This window comes from Anopheles coluzzii, chromosome 3 (assembly GCF_943734685.1).
Source record: "Anopheles coluzzii chromosome 3, AcolN3, whole genome shotgun sequence".
Lineage (NCBI taxonomy): Eukaryota > Metazoa > Arthropoda > Insecta > Diptera > Culicidae > Anopheles > Anopheles coluzzii.
Genome location: NC_064671.1, coordinates 86,373,320 through 86,394,014, shown reverse-complemented (window position 1 = coordinate 86,394,014; position 20,695 = coordinate 86,373,320). Strand labels below are relative to the sequence as shown.

The following is a 20,695-nucleotide window of genomic DNA, read 5'->3' as shown; positions in this document are numbered from 1 at the left end:
TCTCTAGACACAAACGGTATTAAACACCGAGGCTTTGTATACAATTTCAAACACCACAATTGTATACAAGTTGGTAATTTTGTAGCGATAGACTTTACAGTGTAGCCGGTTTGTTGTGACATTTCGGGCTATTGCCGATTTGCGCTGTTGTTTACATTTTGCATCGATCGCTAGCAAACCGGGAAAAAATGTTCAGGGCCAAACGTGTTTTACCTCTTCTGCTGAAGAATACGAACGGCCTACGACAGCAAAATCGCTTCCTTTCCGCAGAAGCGAAGGTACGGGTGAGTTTGCATAACGGTGTGCATTAAGTAACGTTTCCTTTCTCCCTCCAACAGCCTGCCCCATGGCCACGGAAGGTGTTTTCCGGCGTGCAGCCGACCGGTGCGCTGCACATTGGCAACTATCTCGGTGCGGTAAAGCGCTGGGTGGAGCTGCAGGAAGCCGGAGAGGACGTCACCTACTGTATTGTTGATTTGCACTCCATGACCATCCCGCCGGTAAGAAGCATACCCTGAAGTGGGAAGCATTCCACTGATGTTTGGTACCATCCTCTCAGGACCCCGACACGTTACGTCACAACACGTTGCAAATGACGGCAACGCTGCTAGCATGTGGTATCGATCCGGCACGGGCCACCCTCTTCCTCCAGTCGGCCGTTCCGCAGCATGCCGAACTGTCCTGGATTCTGGGCTGTCTGACGACGATGGCACGCCTGACCCACCTTCCCCAGTATAAGGAAAAGTCGGCCAACATGAAGGAAATTCCGCTCGGCCTGTACCTCTACCCGGTCCTGCAGGCGGCCGACATTATGCTGTACAAAGCGACCCACGTGCCGGTCGGGGAGGATCAAATCCAGCAGTTGCAGCTGGCCCAATCGTTGGCGCGCGCTTTCAACAACAAGTACGGCCGAACGTTCCCGTTCTGCGAGACGCTCGTGAACGACGGCAGCCGGCTGAAGTCGTTGCGCGATCCGTCGAAAAAGATGTCCAAATCGGATCCGGACCCGAAGAGCTGCATCATGCTGATCGACCCGGCCGACGTGGTGCTGGAGAAGGTGAAGAAGTCGGTGACGGATTTCCGGTCGGAGGTTACGTTCGATGCGAAAGAGCGGCCCGGCGTGTCGAACCTGATCACGATCCACTCGCTGGTCAGTGGCAAACCGGTGGAGGAGATATGCCGGGAGGCGGTGGGGAAAAACACGGGCCAGTACAAGCTGCTGGTGGCGGAAGCGTTGATTGAGCATCTGCGGCCGATCCGGGAGCGGATGGAGCGGTACACGCGGGATGTTGGCTATTTGGCCGACGTTATCGAGGAGGGCAGTGAGCGGGCGCGGGCGATAGCGGAGCAGACGATCGACGAGGTGAAGGAGAAGATCGGTGTCGACGGGTTACGTGCTGGCCGGCGGCAAAGGAATGTGCGGCAGGAGAGTTAAATAAAATCGCAGCGTGCTGTGGCGGTAGTGAAGGAAGAGTAAACGGTGTTTGCAGTGAAAACTTGAAGCAAAGAAAGCTATGAGCGCAGTTTCAACGTGCTTAGCGCGACAGAAGATTAGTCGGAGAAGAAAAAAACAGAATTTGGTTCTAATTAGTTAATTTGGTCCGGTTAGAGGGTTATGCAAGGTAATTACTGAGGTTTTTAATAACCTAAAGATGCTAGCAACGGATTTTATAAAAAGAAAACGCAAATTCCAAAGTGATTTTTAATTCCAAGGGATACATTAAGACAAAATGATTCAAAATTCATGCCGCTTCTCGGACTGTGTCCGAGCCCATGTATTTATTTATTTATTTATTTATTTATTTCATATATAAACCGACGGACCATCGTGTCTAATCGGCAACCTTATAATTAAATTAAGGAGCATATAAATAAACATCTAGTTATAAGCAAACATTACATGTGACGTAGACGCAATTTCTCCTTGAACGTGGAAGTAGACATACTAAAATCGAACAAATCTAACACTTCATTGAACTCGAGGGACATACGTATAATAGGGTGTCCCTGGCTATGGTTGTTGCGGGTACGCGGTACACGGAGATGGAAATTGGATCTAAGAATCCGACAGGGAGCGAACAAATTGATGCTGGCTAGTAATGCCGGGGAATCGATCTCTCCGTTAAGGAGCCGAAATATGAAAAGGCATTGGGCGTTTTTACGTCGAGAGCAGAGTGGTTCAAGTCCGAGAAGCAGACACCGCTGATGGTAGGTGGGCCGAGCGTGGTGGGATTGCCATGGAAGGAGTCGAACCGCGTACCTGGTGAGTCTCCGTTGAATGGCTTCGAGGCGATTGATGTCACCAACGCCAAGCGGGCACCAGATCGGACAGCAGTACTCCAGGCACGACCTTACGATGGCACAGAAGATCGACTTGACGCACATGGGATCGGTAAACTCTTGATGTATGTCCTTAATAGCTGCGGGCCGCGACAAATGTATTTCCAAAGCCAAGTAGTCCGCAATCCTCAAAAGATTGGAGAGCACTGCTTTGACAGATCCTGACACCATACAGGTCGTGGAGTTGATCTCGATCCCATACCGGGTCTGGAATATCCTATACCGGCACTGAAATTGCTCGAAAACCCGTAATGGCCCTGGAATTGATCCCCAGCCCACACCAAAGCTTACACTGAAACCATAATGGTCCTAGAACTTCCGGTAGTGGAACTGATCCTAAACCCATACTGGTCCTTGAACTGATTAAGATTCCACATCTTCTTCTTCTTCTTTGGCTCAACAACCGATGTCGGTCAAGGCCTGCCTGTACCCTCTTGTGGGCTTGGCTTTCAGTGACTAATTGATTCCTCCCCATAGCAGGATAGTCAATCCTACGTATGGCGGCGCGGTCTATTTGGGGAATGAACCCATGACGGGCATGTTGTTAAGTCGTACGAGTTGACGACTGTACTACGAGACCGGCTCATTCCACATCAGTCCTGGAAAAGATCCTGACTCCGGGCCCTGATACTTACTTACTTACTTATCCGGCGCTTTGCGGTCTTGGCCTTGTCGTGATTTTCCATTATTTTTATATTTTTCTATTTATTTCTTTTCAATGATTTTTCTAGATTCAACATAAGCAACTTTCCTCTTGTAAATCCATTACTAAATTGATCTAACTTGCATCGCCATTTTTTCCATTGTACCTGTGCCTGTGTCTACTAGATTGCTTTTCTCAATAGTTTCGACCATCTTATTGTCTATGCCGGCAATTCGTTTTGACCTCTTCTTTAAAATCCTAATCCAAATTATATTAAAAAATATTATATTAAAAAAAAACATACAATTCTACTCGCTCTCATTCCCTACAGGCCTGTCTCAGCAGTGTCCGAAACAGAAGAAATGCAATCCAATTGTTTTCCTATTGTTATTTTTTCTATAGGGTTTTCCAATAGAACTCCAGACCGCGGGACAGAAAGGCGTTGATCTATTGAATTCTGACTTTAATCATAAATCATTCTTCTCCTTACTTTTCAAAACACTAAAAACTAAGTCAGCGTTGCGTTTTCCATGATGGATGTGGATGTCATTGTAGCATGTAAACTGAATAAAAATCATCCAAGCAACCGGTGAAAAGAAACGCTAATCAGCCTTTAGTAGAATTTTTGAATAAAAAGAAGAAGAGATTAGTGCAATTTTAAAATTATATTTTAGTGGCAAAACAAAGAGCTAACCTTCAGGCAAAATGGCGCAGGCGAAGGCAGTTGCCAAGTTTTGGATCACAACCACCGACCTGCTCGACCACGTGCTGAAGCACGAAAAACGAATACAACTAGCGGAACCGACCAAGGACGGGCGGATCGTGCATCGCTTGGTGTCGGATCTGTTCTGTCGTTATGTTCAGCTGTGCCGCAGCCTGGAGCGCTGCTACGACCAAACGCTGCAAGTCCAGAAGCGAGCCGTCATACAGCAACTGCTGGAGGCAGGGCAGGCGCGCATGCTCGAGCTCAGGACGAAGCTGCAGGAGATCGAGCTGAGCGAGTTCGTGTACGTGGACGGGGCGCTGCAGGAGCAGCATCTAATACCGGACGATGTGCTAGCGGTACGTCCCTGCTACTTTCCCGCACGGCGACCCGACGAACTGCAAGCGCTGCTCGATGCGCAAAAGCTGCCCCCGTTCATCGAGCCGGGAAGTGATGCGGAGGACGGGAGCTCCTCGGACGAAAGCGAACAACCGGAGGAAGAGCAGGTTCCCGTTGGAAAAGGCATTAACCGGCCCGTCGTAAAGCGAGACCGTCGTAAGGAGCGACTGCAGGCCGCATTGAACCTGATCACGGCGCACGAACGGGCACGCCAGGCCCGGGTACGGCAAACGAACTTTCGGCTCCATCCCGACCGCTACTATCCGAAACCGATCGACGAGGAGATTGTGGATGTGCCGTACGAGTTTTTCTACCGCCCCGGCCAGTTCATGCTGTACCCGGTGAAGCGCACCGTCTACAACTGGGACTTTCGGATGAAGAAGAAAGATGTGGTCCACTTTGCGTACTACGCACCACCGGGCTGGGAGGAACAAACAGTTCGGGTAGCGTCCGTACGGTGGCCCGATGCGAAGGAGCTGGCCCTGAAGCAGCAGGCCGAGGACGATGCTGCGGCGGAGCTGGCCCAGGTCGAAGCGGCGAAGCGTCTCGAAGAGGCATTGGAACGCATCAGGCTGAACCGGGCCGCAGCAAAGATACAACGCTATTGGCGCAAATTTAATGCGCTAAAGGCGCAGAAAAAGCATCGCTTTGATAGATCCAAATTTTTGGGACTGTTTGATGACTATGAACCGAAGCTGGGGGATGCGCTTGCCGTTGCGGAGGTGCGAGCGGCGCGCCGAGCCCGACAGCCCGAGTTCGATCGTAGCTTTGTGGCGGCAATCGCAGACGAAAAGGCACGCATATTGCGCATCCGAGGTCCGGCCCTGCTCGAAGACATTACCGACTTTGTGCGGGCTTGGTTTCGCGAGTGGTACGACGAGACGCTGGCGTTCGATCTGATCCCGGAACCGTTCCAGGGCGGCACGGTGTTGATTGTGCGCGGCGAAACGCTTACGCCGCTGGAGTATCTGGCGCTGGAGCGGCAGAAGCAGCTGGATAAGCTGAAGACGCCCGAGCAGAAGAAAAAGGAAGCCGATGCAATGAAGGCGGCGAAGGAGCGCGAGCAGGAGAAGAAGCGGGAGGAGAAGGCACGGCTGAAGGAGCTGGCGCGGGAGAAACGGGCCAGGGAGAGGAAGGAGGGCAAGACGTATGATTTTACTGAGCCGGAGTTTATGACCAATGCGTACCGTAAGGACAATTACTGCAAAAGTTCATTATATGTTTCTATTTTTTAGAATTTCTGTTTGGATTATCAATCATGACAGGAGTAGGTTTGATGTTAGTTCCAGAGCGAGTAATAGGCTGGGTAGTTGTTCCTTGTTCCAGAAAAAATCTGAATTTAAGCTGAATGTGTTCGTAAGCTAAGGTTCTGGAACAGTTTCTAGATCAAGATACGTTCATGATTAATTTCTAGACCACGAACAATTCAAAGAGAATTAGGATCATTGTCAGAATCTGGTTAGTTCCAGGTTAGGTTCCTGTATTGGAGTAGGTTCAATATCTTGTTAGAAGTCTATAGATCTGTATATTGTCCTGTAGAAGTTCCAATATCTTGTTAGAATAGTAACATATATTAAATCGGTATAGAGTTGTGTGCAGTTCCAATCAGGATCAGAAGATATTCTTTATCTGTTGAAGGTTAAGAATAGGTTCGAGCAGTGGCGGATCTAACGGTAGGCGGACTAGGCGGTCGCCTGGGGCCCCGCCGATTTAGGGGCCCCGTAGATCGCTAGTCTATAGTATGCCTTATAGACAGAGTACTAGCGACAAGGGCCCCCGAAAGGATGGACGTTGGGCCTCCGAGGCTGGCGAGTCATTTGCAACCCCACCACCCCCCCACCCCCGCCAGCAAATTTTAGCCTGTGACTGATGATCGTATGGGCCTCAAGTTTACTGTTCAATCTCCCAACCCAAGAGCCAGTAGCACCTCCCCCCCACCCCGTACACCATTTACCATTTACAGGGGGCCTCAATTCGCCTTACCGCCTAGGGCCCCCAATACCCTTAATCCGCCCCTGGGTTCGAGGCCAAATTCAGGATCAGGATAGGTTCTTCATGAACTGCAGGACCGAAACAGGTCTGTTTAGGCTATTATAAGACTATTAACACTGAGATAAGTAAACTATCTGTTAAATAGCCGGAATTAGTGAGATAATCCAGAATCACAATAAGTTCAGGATAAGTACAGTGTAAGTTTATGGATTGATATAGCTTTGAAATCAGTTCATGGACCAACAGAGAATCAGTAGATGCACCAGATTAGAGAGGATTCTTAAGATGTTCCAAGATTGGGAGAATTTCGGGAATAGTTCCAGAGCCGGGATAGTCTCGTGATGAACTAAAGGTCTGGAATAGGTCTGTTATGCATCAGCTATTAGATTACTATCCTTTTGCAGGAGAAGGTTAGTTTAAAAAATGGTCTCAAAATTAGGATTGGTTCAGAATAAATTCCAGGAACAGGATCATTACAGTATCAGTTTGAAGATCAATGTATCGGATCAGGATCAAGATAGATTTATGATCAGGTTCGGAATCAGTTCCACGACCGGAACTGGTTCAGGGTTCGTTTCGAGCATTAATTCCACAATATGGAATAGATCCTCCAAAAGCAGGATTGGATCAAAATCAGTTTTAGGGCTGGGACTGGATCGGGATTAGATCTACGACGAGAATATGTTCAGGATTAATTCCACGATAGGGATAGGTTGCATAACAGTTCCAAGATCTAGTTCCAGTGCCATAATGGATTTGAGACCTGTTCCAAAGATCATCCAGAGACATCGACCTCTTCTTTCTCATCGTTTCGGCCTCTCCTTAATTTCCAGTAACGCTGGAGGAAACACTCGCACGATACCGCAAAGATTGGGCCTTTGTCAACGAGCTAGACAATCTGCAGGATCTGCCCATCATGGAGTGGATCACGTTGGACAAGTTTGCCGAGGTCCATCAAGAACTGCACGCCGAAGTACACGAGCTGCTCAAATCCGAACGGGAGCTCCTGCAGATGGCGCTGTGTAAGGACGAGCGGATGAAGTACAAACCACCGAAACCGAAAAAGCCTCCCCGTGCGAAAGGTGCCAAGGGGAAGAAACGCAAAGAGCCGATCGATCCGACAGCTGATCTGTCCGTTGAATCCATCCTTAATGAGTTGGTCGAGCGAAACGTACTAAAAACGTGTCGCAAGCGAACGTTTGAAGATTACATCGGTGACTTCAATTACGCCGCCTTCGAGAGGCGCAATCGGCTGGAGCAGGATCCACCGCCGGGCATGGGAGAGGTGAGAACGATACTTCAATCGTACCTGTACGGGATGGGACCACTCGCTGCACCGAAACCGAAGTCCCTCTGTCTGGTAGGCCCACCGGGGTACGGGAAAACGTTACTCCTGGAAGCGATCTGCAACGAAACGGGCTCCACCCTGTTCGACCTGAGCGTTGACACGTGTGGACCGATCGAACCAAACAACATGGCGTACTTTTTGCAGCTCGTACTACGCGCCGCCCGCCTGCTGCAACCCTCGGTACTGGCGACCGAGGGTGTTCATCGTGCGTTCTACAAAAAAGTGCCCCAGTCAGAGCAACCGCTCGATCCCGCCAAACTCGGCAAGCATCTATTCAAGCTGATCGTTAAGCAGCTCAAACCGGAAGATAAGGTACTGCTCGTCGGCACCTGCGATCAGCCGTGGGTGGCGAAGGTAGGACCGCTGAAGAAATGTTTCGACAAGATCCTGCTGCTACCCCGACCGGACTATGGCTCCACCGTACTGCTGTGGCAGTATGCGCTGCGTCGCTTTCCAACCGTACCGCGCGATTTGGACCTTTCCGCCCTGGCCAAGGTCACTACCGGCTACTCGGCAGGGCAGATATTGGAGTGCGCGCGGCAGGTGCTTAACATCCGACGCCGCATGCAGTTCGGCCGCAAGCCTTTGCAGGTGGGCGAGCTGTTGGACCACTTTCTTGCTGGGACCACTCCGCAGTACCCGATCGCCGACAAGGAGTATGAGAAGTTTGTCAAATGGCACCGCAAGGTGGACAAGCTAGCGAAACAGCGGGCAAAGGTGATGCGCGAGCGGCAACTGCTCGCCGAACAGATGGCTGCGAAGGCCGCCGGAGCAAAGAAATGAGGAATACGCTTTAATAGTTTTCGTAAAAAAAACCCGTTCACCCGTCCGTCGTGTGATTGTTTATTACTAAATGCAGAGACAAAAATTAGCCAATAAACACAGAGAACGCAATAGTGGAGAGCACATGGGGGAGAGACAGGGAGTGAAAGAGAAAATTAAATTAACGATCATTAACGTGGCACATTATATGCGAGCCCCGCTCCCTTAAACGTAGACGAGAAAGTCTTTCCGGCCGCAGACAGATTCCGCGAACAGTTTGCCCATCTCCGTCGGTGCCCCGAACGCGACCTCGTCCACCGCGATGGTGTAGCCGAAGATGTAGTGATACCGGACGGCGGCCACCAGTTTGCGTCCGACTCCTTTGCGGCGGTACTTCGGCGCAACCCAAATGCGTGAGATGCCGCATCTGTGGTGAAAAGAAGATTGTGAATTAATAGTGGTGAGTTTAAAAACAAAGCACGCCTTTCGAACCCACTCACTTGGCGTGATAGAACTCGGACGAGTAGCAATCGATCGGTACGCCGTGCAGCCCGTCGAGGCAAATCATGCGGTTCGCGTACTGGAGCGGCTGCACCACACAGATCCCCAGCACGGTCGAGCGCGCGACGGCCAGATAGACGCACGCCCCTTCCGGCAGCTCGCCGCACGTCGCGTACCCCAGCTCGCCGTCCACCAGCTCCAGCACGGACTGGGCCTTCCGCAGCAGCGGCTGCCGGGTGCTATCGACCTGCGACACGACGATGATGCGTCCGGTGACGTCCCACTCCGGTACCTGTACCACCACCTGCTCGTTCAGCCCGCTCGGGAAGCTCAGCTGCGCCTGCGAGCGATGGAAGCGATCGTGGAAAAGCTCCTCCTCGGGCTCGTGCGTCGTGTAGGTGAGGCCGCACTCCTTGCAGTGCACCGCACCGTACACGCGCTGTCCCGCATCGATCTGGTACTGGTTGTGGCCGGCACCAGCTCTGTCCGCCTTCGCTCGATGGTCCGGCTGCTGGCGGAGCAAATGCCGCACGTCCGCCGTTTGCTGTTCGGCGGCAAGCGTTTGCTGTCGTTCCTCGCGCCATAGCTCTTTTACGCGGTCGGGATAGAAGATGGGGTAGTATGCGTTGGTGGTTGGGTCGGTTGGCATCGGCTGCTCCGACTGGCACTGGGTTTGGCACTGGTAGTGTGATACTAGAGGGAAAAAGGGAAAAGGAAATGAGAATGGTCAAAGATGAATAATTTCATTTCGTAGTGCAAATTGGGTTCTATTTAGGGGGTCATCCATAAATTGCGTTACGTTGTAGGGTTGATCAAACCGATAGAAAATTGATTGAGGACATATACTTCTGGCCTTTCGCAGCATCTATTTTGGGGCAAAGCCTGTCTGTGCCACTTGACTTGCTTATCCGTGTGACATATTGATTACCCATAACAGGATAATTTGTTTTGCGTATGGAGAATCACGGTCTTGAATGCGAGGCTGGAACCCACGACGGGCATATTGGGAAGTTATGCGAGTTAACGCTACACCACGGGACCGGAACTTATCAATTGTATCGTTACGTTATTTATGGATGACTTCTAAGTTTTGGTCGTAATCGATTACGGCTAGCTCCGATTTTTTGTGGAATAAATTCCAGTAGGTTTCTGGAATTTGCTCCGGAATCTCCATGAAAATAGATCATTTGGAATGGAAGTGTTGCACAGTTTTTGTAATTTTAATCATAATTTGTATTCAATTTCAAGGGTTCTAATCCAACCGACCTGATATAACGAACCATTCAGACTAGTGATGGGTAAAGTTGGAAAAAATCCTGAGCCGACTCTGATCCGATTCCGGTAATTTCGGAACCGACTCCGGAAGTTAGGTCCACCTAGCATTATCTGGAGTCGTTCAGAATCGTCTGGAGTCGTCCGGAGTCGTCCGAGGTTGTTTGGTGTCGGAGTCATCCGGAGTCGTTAGGAGTCGGAATCATCCGAGGTCGGCCAGAATCGTTCGGAGTCGTTCCCAGTCGGTTGGTGTCGGAGTCGGCCAGAATCGGCCTTCAAATCAAAGGCCAGTATACGAAGTGCGCGCGCAAAGACAAAAACAACAAAATGAAATATCTGATCACAATCACATTACACCGAAACGGCTCTAGTTGACCTCAACCGACTACGAGCGATTCCGACTTCAGCCGACTCTGAACGACTCCGGACGACTCTGGAAGACTCCAAACGACTCCGAAATCCTTCAAAATCGCAAAATCCGAAAAGGACGAATCCGGACAATTCCGAACGACTCCAGATAATACTGGGAGAACCTACCTTCTGGAGTCGATTCTGAATTTATCGGAGTCGAATCGCAGTCGACTCTGGATATTTGCAAACTTAGCCCATCACTATTCTGGATGACTGCGATCGACTTTGGACGACTCTGAATGACTCTGATTCCGGTCAACTCCTGCCGCCTCCGTCTCATAACGACTTCGGGCGACTCTGGCCAATTCCGAACGACTCTGAATGACTCCGGAAATCTCGGGACGATGCCGGACTACTTCGGACGACTCGAGAAGACTCCGGCTCCGGGCGGAACTGTTAGTCCGAATCCGACTCCGGTAAAATTCTAACTAACAATAACCTGAGTCTGATCGGGGCCGACGATCACATCACTAATTCAGACCTTTCCGATTGTGTTCTGATAGTCCTGACCAGCGATTCCGTGGTTCGTTTTTAAAGATCCTACGTGGTTCAAAATTTCGAACTTACATCCGTACCTATCGAATATGCTAGGCGCACTCCGGGACGCACATCACTAGCTCGTTTCATTGTTATTGTTAAAAAGGCATATAAATATTCAAAAAATCGATTTTGTTGCCAACTTACCGGTTGAGTTCTGCACCACCGTTGTAGACGCAGCACTCTCGTTGTGATAAATCGTAGACGCTGTGTGATACGTGTCGTGCTGTATGATGATTGTACTGTTGGATAAAAAGTCGTCCCGCTGCTCGACGCCCTCGTACATGCTTTCGCCATCGTACGCAAGCTGATCGTAACCATCGAACGTCGTGGAGTAATTGTTAGCCTCGTGAAGGACGGCCTCAGTGATCTCACTGCCGCCATGTTGTACTACAACCATCCCATTCTCGCAGTCCGCCTGCTGAGCCTCCACGGTGGTGTTCCCCTCGGGCGGACTGTGCTCCACCACAAACCCATCGCCCGCCGACAGATAGATAACGTTCGATTGGATCGGTATCGGTGCATCGTCCTCATCGTTCGCCCTTCCCTCGCCGAAACTGTCGCTACCACCATCACCGAGCTTGCTGATCAAATCTTCCACCTCCGCCTGCTCGTGCGCAAAGTCGAAACTTTCCTCCCCAAACGCGGTACGCCGGCGCTTCGGCGCCTGCGGAAAGCTGAGCAGCTTGCGCTTTCCGCCCTGCTTCACGCCAACCATGATCGTGTCGAAGTGTTTGTACACGCTGCGTATTGATCGCGATCGACGCTTCGAGCGGAAGAACTTGCGCTGCGTGCCACCACCGTCCTCCTCCTCCCCCTCCGAGGCTGAGCCTTCCTCTTCCGACGAAGACGAGCCAGCCCCCTCGCTCTCGGACGACAGCCCCGCGCCAGCTAAATCCGTCATCGAGCGGGAGGTGACAAGCGGACGGGCGACGCGCTTTAAGTTTCTCTGTCCCTCGCGCAAAATACTGTTCACGCGCTTCAGCTGCTGCAGCATCTGCTCGTGATCCGGTTCCTTGTTGCTTTTCGGCGTGGTGGGGCAGCTTTTCGTGCCACCGGCGATGGCACGATTTTTCGTCTGCTTTGCCGCCGCCGAGCCTCCGCCTTTTGCTGTGCGTGACCGATCGGTTCGAGCTTCCTTGGGGGAGCGTTTTTTCGACGGCTTCCGTATCTTGTGCACCGTCCCCCGCTGCCCTAGCCGTGGGGCGGCGGACGAGAACGATTTGGAGCGTTTGCGCATGGTCGCTTTGTGTGGAGTTTTTGTGAGCGGCACGTGCTTGGGCGTCACTGGCTGGTGGTGCGTTGTGGATGGCTTCGGGGAGGGCGTTGATTTGTAGGCGCTGGTGCTGGTTGGGCCCTGTGCCAACGAAGTCGCCGACGAGTAGAACGATTTCGTCGACAAAGGCTGGAGTGGTTTAAGGGGGCTGGGGTCCTTTTCGGCGACGGACGCTGATGAGTAGAACGATTTCGCCGGTATGGGCTGAACGTCGTTAAAGTGCAGTGCGGTGCGGGCCTTCACATTGGGTCGCTTTGCTGTACTGCTGCTCCCTTCTGGCTCGGTGCACACCGGCGACTGGGAACGGTTGTCCGGCGTACTCACCACCGTATGCGGTCTTTTCACACCCAGCAGCTGTGCCTTTGGCAGGTGTTGTGGCTGGGCCTGCTGCTGCGTCCTGCGCTGCAACGGTCCAACCGACGCCCGATCCCTATTCGTTGATCGGCTGCGCGTCGTCACGCCCGGCGTGCGGTGCAGGGCTTTCGTGCGCTTTTCCACGAGATTCAGATCCGAGCTCATCATCAGCGAGAGCGAGTTGGAGTTGTTCTCGTCGAGCAGGGCGCTCTCCTCGGCACTGAGCCGGCTGCTCGGCGTTTCCGGGATGCTGCCGCTGAACGAGAAGCGCGTCTCCTCGTCCACCATCGCGACGTTTTCCTTGTCCTGGTCGACGGACAGCAGCTCGTACCGGCCGTTGTTGGTGAACCGGCGGGCAAAGTCAGGCGACAGCGACCGATCACTGTCCGGCGACTCGTTGCCGAACAGGTTGCGGAACGAGGTGATGTTGGTAAGCGCATTGCTGCTGCTGTGGGCTGCAGTTTGGGAAGAAGGATGGGAGAATTCATGTTAGTTGTACGTTTTGAAATTGATCAGTTAATTTGGCAAGGGTACAGGATGGGGCAAATACATTTCTAGGATCCCTCTTAACAGTGCGCTGAAATTGATGGCCTCTTAACACAATTAAAAACAAATACTTATGACGATACCCCTTAAGAGACCTAAAACCAAAACAATGCTGGTCCTGACACCAATACATTACATATTCTGGTCCAAGAACTCCACATGACCTAAAACCGGTCCTGAATCTGGTACTGAACCTATACCGGTCTAGGAACCTATCATAAACCCATACAAGTCTTAGTATTAATCAAGTACCTATACCGGTCCTGGAACCTACCATGAACTCTTACTGATCCTAGAACCTATCATGAAGCCATAATAGTCCTTGAACCAATCATGATCCTATACTGGTCCTGTAGCCGATCAAGAATCCATACCGGTCCTGGAACTGAAAGTAAACCCATAAGAGACATGGAACTGATACTGAACCCAAACAGGTCCTAGAACCTATCAAGTACCCGTACCGGTCCTGGAACCTGTCATGAACCCATACCAGTTCTGGAACCCATCATGAACCTATACCGGTCCTAGAACCGATCACAATTCCATACCCGTCCTGGAACTGATACAGAACCCATACCGGTTTTGGAACTGATACTAAATCTATGCCGGACCTGAAACTGATACTGAACCCATACTGATCCAGGGACCTATAAAGAATCCATATCAGCCCTAGAACTGATAGTAAACCAATAAAGGACCTGGTACTGATACTCAACCGATACCGGTCCTGGAACCGATCATGAACCCATACTGATTTAGAAATAGCTTCAGATTTCAATTATTTACAAAAAACTGTACCTGTAATTGTTCCGGACACGGATTCGGAACGATACTTGGACCGGGTATGGAACTGATACCGAATCAAAAAATAGCATATTTTAAATAGGTAATCTTTAAACAAATTGGACAATATGTCTATGCCAATTTTTATGGATTTGGGAACAGTTCCAATATTGGTATGGGGTAAGAATAAGTTTTAATGGCCTTAATGGCCTTAACTTCAGGGTTGGCATTTGCAAGATCGTTATCAATTATGTATCAGTTTGTCCGTTTTATTAGATGAATAAGCTAATTGGTGTACCGTCCAACGCGGACATACCAGGGCTATGCAGGGCTTCCATGTCCCATACAGTACCACGAAGCCGGATAGTCTAGTCCTTGCAACGGGTGGAACGGTCCTCATTATAGACTTGAACCCATGACGGGCATGTTAATGAGTCGTGCGAGTTTATTACTGCACCAAATAAATGAAAATTTTCATTTTTGTTGATTGTAACGTGTAAAAAGAGTTTTAATTTTGAACGGATTTTTATCGCTAGAAATTTTACGAAGAAACGCTAGAACAATGAAGAAACGTTCCATGAAAAGATAGCAGGAGAAACCATGTGGCACCACCATTAATTTAGGTTTGTTTTATTGTATAAATATTGCATTGTTTAGACGTCTTTGTAATAATTTTAATTTACAAATTAACACCACAAGCAAAAAGAACACATTTGTAAGGTCTCTTGTGTTGGTGGTAAATTCCATAAACAATTCACAGAAAATCCCACTAAACAGGTAACAATCAGGTTTATGGACCTTGGACATGATCGGACAGGGAGCAAGCATATAAACCGGGATCGTAAATCAATGCTAAATAAATAGCTCAAACAAATTCTGGATCATTTCCTTCATTTTAGAAACGGAAACGGCGGCCAGGGTGAATGATTGAGCATCCAATAGGGAGTTTGAACGTGGACCAAGAGCGTGGAAAAAACATCAAAAATACAAGGAAATGGTTCTGGCCAGACCTGATAATAGGATTAAGATTGCTCATAAGACCTTAGCCCATAGTCGAATCCGTCAGCGCCGTCAGGTCAAAACGACCAACAGGACACTCAAGTGAGGATCAAAGCGGGCACCGATGGCTAGAAGGGAAATGGCAGGAAGAAGCAAGCTACACCCAATAACGTCCTTGTTGGGATGCTCGGGCTTTACAGTCCCCTCTCCTTTCAGTGACGAACCCAGTAGCAACAGAGCTAAGTAGGCCACTGGTTGTCCGGACATCAACGCGAGACGCCGTGGAGCTCCCGCATCATCTGTCAGAACGCCCAAAAGCCAAGCCAGAACAGAACTTACGCGTTTGGCCTTTCTTCCGATGGCTCCCGAACCGCAGCGGTGTCATCGGCCCAAGGTCGGTCTCATCTGCTGCATCCTTCCCGAAGAGTGATTTTTTGCTGCTGCTGCCGCTGGCCAGCTTCGGCGTGCCGAGAAGGGCACCGCGGTGACCCTGTCGCACCGCATTCCGTGGCGTATGCTCCATCGCTGCCCGCAATCATGTGGGTGTTTTGTCGTCGGTTTGCTCTAAATTTCCACACTCACACACACACTTTCAACTATTAGTGTTTCGGTTTTTGCAAATTTGGGGAACAATTAACGCATTTTCGTCGCGAAACACGAACGCGCAAGCTAATTCCAGCTCGAACGATGATCTCAGCGCAGGAAACGTAAACAAACGCGCGTTGCTATGTTTATTTTTTGGCGCGCGCTGACGCTGTTCGTCCGGGTGGAGGGGGTAGGATCAAAAATTACCCAAGTTTTGACGTAACGTTTACGCGGGCGCTGTCAGTTCGGGGGTAATTTTTCAATATCCTCGTTCAGTTGACAGTGTTCGAGGTAAACAAAAGGAAAAGAGGTAATTTTGTTTGTTCTGTTGTAATGTTCTGTTTTTTTTTTTAATATTATTCAACATTAATTATTCCGGAATGCACGCTCTAGAATGAACTTAACTAAACGTTTAATAAATAAAGCTAAAATGTATGACAGTTGCTGGGCACAGTTATCTCATTAACAGCTCCTTTGAAAGCCAAACAAGCTATCTGACGACTATGGCTGTGGCGCCAACGTCCCTTTTTCTTATCCCCCTGCCTCACCGAACCACGCAGATTTATCACCTTTCCATGGCCTTCACCTGCTCCTCGACGTACTCCAGCTTCTCGGCCGCCTGCTCGATCGCTTCGTACTGGTAGTTCAGATGCTGGAATATGATCTCCATCTTCTTCAGATTCTGTATGCTGTTGTCGACCGTGCTCTCGTGGTAGGCAAAGTTCTTGGCAGCCTGCATCAGGATCTCGTTCGATTTCGAGCCACGCACGATCTGCCGTGCGACGGACGAGGCATTGTTCACGTTCACGGCCACCCGTTCCGCCAGCCGCCGTTTCGAGTCGCTGAACAGATTCTTCGCGCTGCTGCTCGATGCGGATGCCATGGCTGCCGTGGGATGATCCGGTTTGCGGTAGCTACAATGGCAAGCGAATGCGTTTTTTACCTGCACTGGAATGGGTATTTTAATTAAAAACTTACTGTCCCAAAAGAATGGAGCAAAATTTGCCGTGCGAGTGGACGCTGCTCGGAAGGGCAAATATGATTTGTTTATGTTGTTGCTGCTTTTTCCCATTTGACAGCTTGCAAAGAGTGGTCAGCAGAAATGTGCTACTGTGCGATTTGATTATCCCTTGAGTGACGGACGGCGTTGCAGCGACACAAAAGCCGACCAGAAGGGTTTCGGTTACATTTGAAACTTTAAAAAATCAGTTATTTATCATCAATGAAGGAACCATTATATGGAATCTATATATTTGTTTTTTTTTATTATTATTATTATTGTTAGCTAATATTATAAGATTCTCATATCCATACTTCTAGTTAAAATATTGTCTTTATTGCATTTACTGTTATCAAACCAAAAATCCCCGTTTTACAACTACATTCTATATATTCTAGAAGTTCAGCACTTAAGTTGCTAAGCGTGTGTTGAAACATGTTAAACAAGCAAACCATGATTTGGGTTCGTAATACAAATAAATAATGGTATATGGTGGTACCATAATAAATATGGTATAAACCATATCTAATGGTCAAGGCAACATTGCAAATCTAATGAAAAAAGCCAGCATTACATCCAAAGCGTTGCTTCATCTCTTTGTTAACCTTATTGATCCAAGGAACTTCGATTCTATCTACTTTCGGGACTCGTTTTGCAACATCGGCCGGAGATACCGAAATACATTTTGGAAATATGTCGCATACAACGAGTCGGGTGAGCCGTGGTATCGGTACCATTTCTTTGAGACAGTCCAAACGTAACACATTGTGTAGTATAAGCGTTTCCAGTGCAGGGAGTTTACTGAGCGCTGCGAATATTTCTCGATAGCGCTCGTGATTTATATTAATATCAAACTTGATCCATAACAAGCGTAACCGCCGCATGTGTCCAGCGAAAAGATCACATGCTGGAACCACCTGCGAGACGTTGAGTTTAATCATGAGCGACTCAATCGATTCAACTTTCGCTAACGATGGCCAGTCAATGTTAACATTGCCTAGCAGAAGCGTTTTGAGGTGAGGCAAGCGAACGCCAGCGAACGATAGACCGCTAATGTAGCTCTCAATTGACAACTGTCGTAAGTTGGTTAGGTTCGAGATGTAGCGGAACGAATCCGGATTGGAAATGTACATTGACGTGAACGACAGGTTCTCCAAATGGACGCACGATTCGCATATGGCCTTCAGCACCTTATCTGTTACCAGGCAACTGTGAAAAAGACGTAATTTTTTAAGCTGGGTCAACTGTTGACAAAATACGCTCTTATAGGTTTCTGTTTTTTGTAAATAATGGTCCAACGCACGGTACAAAAGGTGTGTCGCCATGAACAGCTCCTTCAGATGTTTCAGCTTCCAGTACGGTTCTGCGTCACCATGTAGTGCATACTGTTCGCCTATCATGTACCACACGTCTACATTCGCCAACACTTCCAGGCACTGCATATTGGGACAATTGATCCTGCCGGGCCAAACGCAGTTCAGCACCAGCTTGTGCAGTGAACGATTCACAATGTACAGTTGGCTGAACGTGGATTGATTATCTCTTTGTTTGTAGCTGATGGCTAGCTCCTGCAGACTGTCTAGCATTGACACCGCATCCGACAGCTGTACGGCCAACTTCTCCGGTACGGCCGGCAAATCAAGCTTCAGCACGGTCAGTTGCTGCATCAACCGTACTGCGAAAAGCTTGTCGAGCACAGCTTGCATATGCTCGATACTATCAGCCGTTGGCTGATACTGCACATCGAGATGAACACGCCGGTAACAACGTTTGGTCCTATTCAGCAATTTGGTTGCCGCCTCCACCTTATCAGCAATTTCAATCAACGGCGGGAGGAATACATAGCTGTTTCGTTCCTCACGGATTCGCAGCACAAACCGACAGGCACTGTAGTCGGCAAACATTTGCTCCAACCGATGGCATGTTAGTGAAACTGCCTTCAGCGACTTGAGCTCAAGATAATCAAAAATGGAAAAAATGAGCTGGAACGAGCAATGAAGCCATGAAACTATGCAGGATGTGGGGTTTGAATGTTGAGTATTATTTACCTCCGATGGCAGCTTGTCGAAGGGAGATCCAGCATCGGGTAGATCCATTTCACATTCACCTGTAGCGCTGCTTTCAGTTGGCGTCAATGCACGATTCGTCGGCCGGGCGTTTGTACGAATGATTCCGTTGCAAACATCGAGCTGTCAAAGTGCTTGTTTACCACAGCATGTTCGTCTTTTCTTTTTGGACGAACTTCAGCTGTGTTTACACGACGGTGCACGTGCGCGCGAAATGAAAAGTTCCATGCAAATTTTTACTATGTACAGGCGGTCCCCGAGATACACGGTACCCCTTATACGCGGATTCGGAGATACGCGGTTTTCTAAATTTGACAGTTCTTTGAGCAAATTGTACTGATTTGACACATCAATTGTATATTGCCAAATAATTTCCGTTTCGATTGAATGTTAAAAACTATTTCAAAAAATTTAAAACTGTTATATTCAGTCAGAATCATATCAAATAATTCATAAAGTGACTAAAACCGCCCCCTACTTGCAAAATTACTCGAATATTAGTGATATTTTAGCTGGAAATCACGAGATTCGACTTAGGCGGAAATCCGAGATACGCGGTATTTTGCGGCCGTTTTCGGTCCCCATAAACCGTGTATCTCGGGGACCGCCTGTAGTTTATGGACCTTGATCGTAAGTTTCATAAAGCGTTTGTATATTTGTGGCCTTAAATTCACCGAAAACAAGCGAGAATCTTCTCTCTATGTTTATTTGCACGATTATTCAAAATCGGGTCAAATTGCTTGGGTAGAGTTTGTTGCATGGGAACGACACACCTGCCCGTTTGAATTCAAGAATTGAAATAGCCCGCAGTGCAAGTGACAGCGATTTGCGAGGGCGCGCGAGGGCTCGCACGCCATACAAGTTCACTGCTCCAGAGCCCTCGCATTAAAGAGCTTGCGAGCCTTGGAAATGTCATATGAGCGAGACAGCTGTATGTCAAGTGTATGGCTATCTCTTTCTGGCAAGAAAAAAGCTCCGAAATGCAAGGGTGTTGGTGGAAAAAATTTAAATGGCCAAAAATTTTGACCACACACACTCTCTCTCCCGGTGCCTTCCCCTGTCCTCTCTTCCTTCAGGCCCCTTCCTCTTATTTTCGCGCGCCGCTCGCTTGTGTGCGATAGCTCATCAGCTGGTACTGGTATATGGTAGGATTGTAGTTGTATCTTGATTTGGCGATTGGTACATATATATGTAGTGTATTTGGTTTTACCTGTGACCTTGACGATGCGAGAGCCGATCAATTCTGGTGTTGAAGCAATATTTGTGCTATACTGGTGGTTGCCGTTCCGTGCCGTTTCTGATGTGGCCATTTGATCGCCATGTCGATCAACGGTTATGAAGCCAATTTCAAACGAGCGAAAGTGAAGGAATAATTCCGTACCGGAAATTTGATTTTTTATCACGTGTGATTCTCCAATGTTGATCTCAACCCGATGTATGCTGGTTTTAACGGCCATATGAGATAATGTACTCATGTGTTAAAAAATGTCGCATTTTTTTCTTTCCTGATATTCCCGAAAATTGACCCATAATTCAAATACGATTTGACTATTTTCATTGATTCCTCATACAACGCATGGAAAGAGGTAAACTGGCATCGCCAATTCATTCATCTCCGCTCCCAACCATTCATCACCCGAACCACCCACAACCTCGTCATTCCATCCACATGCAACGACATTTCCCTCTTTTTTAACAGCAAAGGTCTCAACCGAAGCTTCTACAGACTGCTGCTTTCCATTTTCCTGTTTCTTCTTCTTCTATTTGCCGTATCCATCTACCTGGTCATGCCAGCCAATGCAAGCTTTTGCATCTTTTTAGTACCACACATCCGGCTGGCCAGTCCTTACTACGAGGGGACCGTCTATATGAGGCTTGAACCTATGACGGGCATGATATTATCATCCTCATCCAGTGGCGGATCTAACGGTAGGCGGACTAGACGGTCGCCTGGGGCCCCGCCGATTAAGGGGCCCCGTAGATCGCCATTCTATAGTATGCCGTATGGACAGAGTACTAGCGACAAGGGCCCCCGGAAGGATGGACGTTTGGGCCCCGGGTCTGGCGAATCAATTTTAGAGCCTGTGACTGATGATCGTAGGGCCCCCCGACGGCGTTCAAACTCCCAACAGCCAGTTTAATGCCGCTAACACCCTCCCCCCTCCTCCCGGACCACCA

General features: G+C 49.0%; 5 protein-coding genes across 5 annotated transcripts; 2 read left to right on the top strand and 3 right to left on the bottom strand.

Annotated features, from left to right (window-relative positions):
- Nucleotides 1-137: 137 nt before the first annotated feature.
- LOC120957181 (tryptophan--tRNA ligase, mitochondrial) lies at nt 138-1,467 on the top strand. Its single transcript, XM_040379239.2, has 3 exons — nt 138-278; nt 339-500; nt 560-1,467. The coding sequence occupies exons 1-3, from the start codon at nt 189-191 to the stop codon at nt 1,433-1,435; spliced, it is 1,128 nt and encodes a 375-aa protein (XP_040235173.2). The 5' UTR covers nt 138-188; the 3' UTR covers nt 1,436-1,467.
- Nucleotides 1,468-2,643: 1,176 nt separating this feature from the next.
- On the top strand, nt 2,644-8,209 carry LOC120957180 (dynein regulatory complex protein 11). The gene is made up of 2 exons (XM_040379238.2): nt 2,644-5,273; nt 6,911-8,209. Exons 1-2 carry the CDS (start codon nt 3,689-3,691, stop codon nt 8,206-8,208), a joined length of 2,883 nt encoding a protein of 960 aa, XP_040235172.2. The 5' UTR covers nt 2,644-3,688; the 3' UTR covers nt 8,209.
- A 16-nt stretch (nt 8,210-8,225) lies between these two features.
- On the bottom strand, nt 8,226-15,744 carry LOC120957179 (N-acetyltransferase eco). Its single transcript, XM_040379237.2, has 4 exons — nt 15,206-15,744; nt 11,056-12,993; nt 8,688-9,381; nt 8,226-8,614 (listed from the first exon to the last, which is right to left on the bottom strand). The coding sequence occupies exons 1-4, from the start codon at nt 15,387-15,389 to the stop codon at nt 8,413-8,415; spliced, it is 3,018 nt and encodes a 1,005-aa protein (XP_040235171.2). The 5' UTR covers nt 15,390-15,744; the 3' UTR covers nt 8,226-8,412.
- A 102-nt stretch (nt 15,745-15,846) lies between these two features.
- LOC120959135 (BLOC-1-related complex subunit 7) lies at nt 15,847-16,532 on the bottom strand. The gene is made up of 2 exons (XM_040382313.2): nt 16,430-16,532; nt 15,847-16,365 (listed from the first exon to the last, which is right to left on the bottom strand). Exon 2 carries the CDS (start codon nt 16,332-16,334, stop codon nt 16,017-16,019), a length of 318 nt encoding a protein of 105 aa, XP_040238247.1. The 5' UTR covers nt 16,335-16,365; nt 16,430-16,532; the 3' UTR covers nt 15,847-16,016.
- A 470-nt stretch (nt 16,533-17,002) lies between these two features.
- On the bottom strand, nt 17,003-19,907 carry LOC120959134 (uncharacterized). The gene is made up of 2 exons (XM_040382312.2): nt 18,500-19,907; nt 17,003-18,433 (listed from the first exon to the last, which is right to left on the bottom strand). Exons 1-2 carry the CDS (start codon nt 18,545-18,547, stop codon nt 17,003-17,005), a joined length of 1,479 nt encoding a protein of 492 aa, XP_040238246.2. The 5' UTR covers nt 18,548-19,907.
- Between the last annotated feature and the right edge of the window lie 788 nt (nt 19,908-20,695).